Source organism: Lampetra planeri, chromosome 55 (genome assembly GCF_965212315.1).
Source record: "Lampetra planeri chromosome 55, kcLamPlan1.2.h2, whole genome shotgun sequence".
In the NCBI taxonomy this organism is placed as follows: domain Eukaryota; kingdom Metazoa; phylum Chordata; class Hyperoartia; order Petromyzontiformes; family Petromyzontidae; genus Lampetra; species Lampetra planeri.
Genome location: NC_136161.1, coordinates 3,968,638 through 3,973,305, shown reverse-complemented (window position 1 = coordinate 3,973,305; position 4,668 = coordinate 3,968,638). Strand labels below are relative to the sequence as shown.

Below are 4,668 nucleotides of genomic sequence, written 5' to 3'. Positions count from 1 at the left end.
GTCATCAGGTGATTTTTTTTTTTTTTTTCATTAATTTTGATGTTTTACCTACGTGACTTTACCGAAAAAACCTAAGAATATCGATTTAAGGCTTCGATGCGTAATGGGGATTCTGAGCAGACTGATCCGTAACGTTCAGCCATACGATGGACTCGCTGTCATTGAGCATCTTGGCGTTGACAGAGAGCATTGCGGAGGGACACGTCACTGATGCATCTGATGCCTGCGCCATGGACCTACAGAACGTGGTGCCTTCGTTTTTATGGTTTCGGTTCATCATCTCCTCGTAGAGCTGGGCCGGCGTGTTCTGAGGCATCCAGTTTTGCACGGAGATCGCGAACTCCCGTTTGTAGAATGCTGAGTACGGGTTGTTGAACATGAGGCACAGGCACTTGTCGGAATCCTTGATGCGGTAGATGAAAACTCCAGTGCAGCCGTACAAGCCGACCCTTTGCTTGCGAAAGCCGCACGCCCGCTTCTCGTTCGGTAAAATATCGGTGGGGAGGCTGTACTCCACCGCGCCACTTTCCATGTAGCATCTGTGGAGAATTGTGGTTCGTTCGTTCAACCACTCACCCACTCACTCAACCACCCACCCACCCATTAATTGACCTTCACACACACTCTCCTAACCACTCAATCACCCACTCACCCATTCACTGACCCACACACTCACACTCTCCGAACCACTCACCCACTACTCACCCATCCACTCAATCACCCACTAACTCATTGACTCACCGCCCACTTACCCATCACTCACCCACCCACCCTCTAACAACCACCCACCCACTCACCCTCACCCACCACTTTCCCAATCACCAACTCGCCCATCTCTCTCCAAGGGCAATGTCTAAGGCAATTAAGGTGTGTCTTGAGGCAAGATGCTTACAGTATGGCTTGCTGAGATATACAGCCCTTTTTCAGATGCAACCTGGCTGTCACTATTGATACATCGACCAAGTGGCTTATCACGTGAAAATGTATAGTAGGTGGTTGATATTTTATATTTTTATACTGGCAAGGGAGGTCTATTGGTGATAAAGGTGCATTATCTAGATAATTCCTTGAACAAATCAACCAAAATGAAATCGAACTTCTTGGATCTCAGAAGCCAAGCAGGCTTGGGCCCTAATACGTATGTGACCTTCTTTGCCAGTATCAAAATTATGAAACAATAAGAATAGGTTTTACCTTTTCTAGCAATAAAATCAGTGTTAAGATGTTCAAACACCAAATATACCTTTTGCAAGGCTCAACCAAGTGGCTTACGTGGAAATGATGCTGGAGACACAGCTCCACCTGTTCTGCAGTTGCGGGACTTTTGCCAGAGTCCCTCTCCCGGATATTATCCAGGGGGTTCCTAACAGAGCCTGATAGGCTATCCCCTACACATGCACCCATTGCTAAGGTTCTACCACGTGGACGAGGGGGGGCGACTTTAATCCTTTCCCATTTCCGATGACGTACTTGCACATCATCGTTTTTTTCTTCTGATTCCATTCTGATGACGTCGTCTGGGGTGTGTTTATCAAGAGGGTTCCTGCCAGGGCCACCACACCGTACTGCGCCCCTCTTAGGCTGTCCCCTTACACGCACTCCCATTGTATTTTGTCGATTTCTCACCCCGCCTCCCCCCCACCCCAATCTGTTATTCGTACCCAACACGCAACCACTCCCGCCCGCACAGCTGCACTCACACACTCACATGGGCGCGTGCAGCGTGCGGCTGGAGGAGTTGGAGATCTCCACGGCCACCTTGCAGGCCGTGGGGGTCCCGGCGATCACGGCCTCCACGTTCACCCCCCTGTACTCCAGCGGCGGATTGGTCCCCGTTCTTGCCATCCGTCTGGGTTCCTCTTCTCGGGAGTGACGTCTGTTACGAGATGAACTCTGCTCACATACTGGAGGACGGGGGGGGGGGGCTATCGGAGAACTTGAGGATTGACAATTAAATAATAATGGGAGCTGTAAATGGGCCGTCCATAAATGACGTCACGCACCTGGGAGGGGGGGTCAGACATTTGTGATGATGTGTGACGAGGGGGGGGGGGGTTGAGAAATGTGACGTCCCATCAAAATGCATAACTTTAAATAAATATAGACAACACGTTCTACTTAATTAAATGGACTTTTTAATAAATGTTTTCTCCTACAACATCAGAGTGCAGCGCCACATTAAATACGCACTACAATGACAATAGTTTAAAGCGATTTGAAGCATGTTTTATTTTCAAAATGGAAATATGGTTTTGGGGGGGGCGGGGGGGGCAGGGCTTTGTGACGTCATATTTGAGGGGGGGGGTTGACTTTTTGTGACGCCGCGTGACGAGGGGGGGGTCAAAAATCTTCCCAAATCGCGTGACGTCATTTATGGACGGCCCCAAAGTGCGCAAGGATAAGGTGCACACAACACTATTTACTACACTATACCCTATATTATACCCTACAGTATACACAACACTATACAGAACACTATACACTACACTATACACTACACTACTATACACTACACTATACACTACACTATACACAACACTATCCACAACACTATAAAACACACTAACCATTACACTACACTATACATGATACTATACACTACACTATACACTACACTATATACTACACTATACATTACACTATACATTACAATATACACTACACTATACACTACAATATACACTACTATAGACTACACTATACACTATAATACACACTACTCTACGCACTACACTACACACTACACTATATACCACACTATACACCACACTATACACTACACTATACACTACACTATACACCACACTATACACTACAATACACACTACACTTCACACTACACTACACACTACACTATACAGCACACTATACACTACAATACACACTACACTACACTATACACTACACTATACACCACACTATACACTACAATACACACTACACTTCACACTACACTATACACCACACTATACACTACAATACACACTACACTATACACTACAATACACACTACGCTACTAGACACACACACAAACATCTCACCTCGTCGAGCCGTGAAGGAGCGAGATGGACAATGATGCTCGCCACCTACCTTGCCTGGGCCCTTGCTCGCTCTGCTCAGGGAGAGGTCGACCGCTCGACAAACGCTGAGCTCCCCCCCTTAACCCCCCCTCCTCCACCCTCCTACCCCCCCTCCCCCTACTCCCTTCACCCTCCTACTCCCTCTCTTACTACACCCCCTCCTCCTACTACCCCTCCTCCTCCACTCCTCCTCCCTCCCCCTCCTTCCCCCTCCTCCTCCGTCCTCCTCCTCCACCCCCTCCCCTTTCTCCTACTCCCCCTCCTCCCTCCCCCCTCCCCCTACTCCCCCTCCTCCCTCTTCTCCTCCACCCACTCCTCCCCCTGCTCCCCCCCCTCCTCCTACTCCCCCTCCTCCCCCTGCTCCCCCCCCCTCCTCCTACTCCCCCTCCTCCCCCTGCTCCCCCTCCCCTCCTCTCCCCCTCCTCTTCCATTCTCCTCCTCCACCCCCTCCTCTCCCCACCTCCCCCCGTCTCCCCCCAACCCCTCCCCTTCCCCCTCCTCCTCCACCCCATCCTCGCCTCCAGCCCACGCACTCGCTGGCCCCGAGTTTGACCGACGGGGAGAATGGCCACTCGCCTTGGGCGAGGGAGCGTTTCTGTGAGGAGTACTCCACTGTGTGTGGGGGGCCACTATGGGGAGCGGTGGCGCAGCGGTTAGGGGCCGTCCATATATGACGTCTCGCACCTAGGGGGGGCGGGGTCAGACATTTGTGACGATGTGTGACGAGGGAGGGGGGAAGTTTGAGAAATGTGACGTCACATCAAAATGCGCAACTTTAAATGAAAATAGACAACACGTTCTACTTAATTAAATAGACTTTGTAATAAATGTTTTCTCCTACCACATCAGAGTGCAGCGCCACATTAAATACGCACTACAATAACAATAGTTTAAAGCGATTTGAAGCATGCTTTTTGGGGGGGGGGCAGAGCTTTGTGACGTCATATTTGAGGGGGGGTGGGTCTGAATTTTTATGACGCCGTGTGACGAGAGGGGGGGAGGTCAAAAATCGTCCAAAATCGCGTGACGTCATTTATGGACGGCCCCTTAGCGCATTGCGACACGAACCCGACGGCCCAAGTTCGACACCAGATTGTCTGAACCGGTCATGGGTCTCCCCTAGGTCGTATCAGCCTCAATTTTTTTTTTAAGTCTGGTGTTGTAGGTTGCGAGATGTTAACTGCCTCGCCTGGTATGCATGGGGTCGTAGGTTCGATCCCGACCCTGGCGCCTGCTGTACATTTGGAGTTTGCGTGTCTCTCTCCTCGTGGTCGCGTGGATTTTTCTCCAGGTCCTCCGGGTTGTCTCCTCCGCATTTAGATTCAACGTCACCACGCGTTTGGGGGCCGTCCATAAATGACGTCACGCGATTTTGGACGATTTTTTACCCCCCCCCCCCTCGTCACACGGCGTTAAAAAAAAGCCAGACCCCCCCCCCTCAAATATGACTGCCCGCCCCCCCCCCCCAATAAAAATAAAACATGCTTCAAATCGATTTTAATTTGAAACTTTCGTGACTGCAGGCATTCATATTCTTGGTTCTTTTGGTAAAGTAAAATAAAAATATATAAAAAACAATAAAAAAAA

At 49.8% G+C, this 4,668-nt stretch overlaps 1 protein-coding gene across 1 annotated transcript; it reads right to left on the bottom strand.

The window, feature by feature from the left end:
- On the bottom strand, positions 1–3,141 carry LOC144735511 (uncharacterized). The gene is made up of 3 exons (XM_078617910.1): positions 3,043–3,141; positions 1,709–1,876; positions 1–539 (listed from the first exon to the last, which is right to left on the bottom strand). Exons 2-3 carry the CDS (start codon positions 1,843–1,845, stop codon positions 86–88), a joined length of 591 nt encoding a protein of 196 aa, XP_078474036.1. The 5' UTR covers positions 1,846–1,876; positions 3,043–3,141; the 3' UTR covers positions 1–85.
- Between the last annotated feature and the right edge of the window lie 1,527 nt (positions 3,142–4,668).

Bases quoted from the DNA above. Each gene is read 5' to 3' on its own strand.
- LOC144735511 (XM_078617910.1), bottom strand. From the start codon at position 1,845: ATGGCAAGAACGGGGACCAATCCGCCGCTGGAGTACAGGGGGGTGAAC. The intron at 540-1,708 runs GTGAGTGTGTGA...AATTCTCCACAG, and splicing joins CGCACGCTGCACGCGCCCAT to ATGCTACATGGAAAGTGGCG.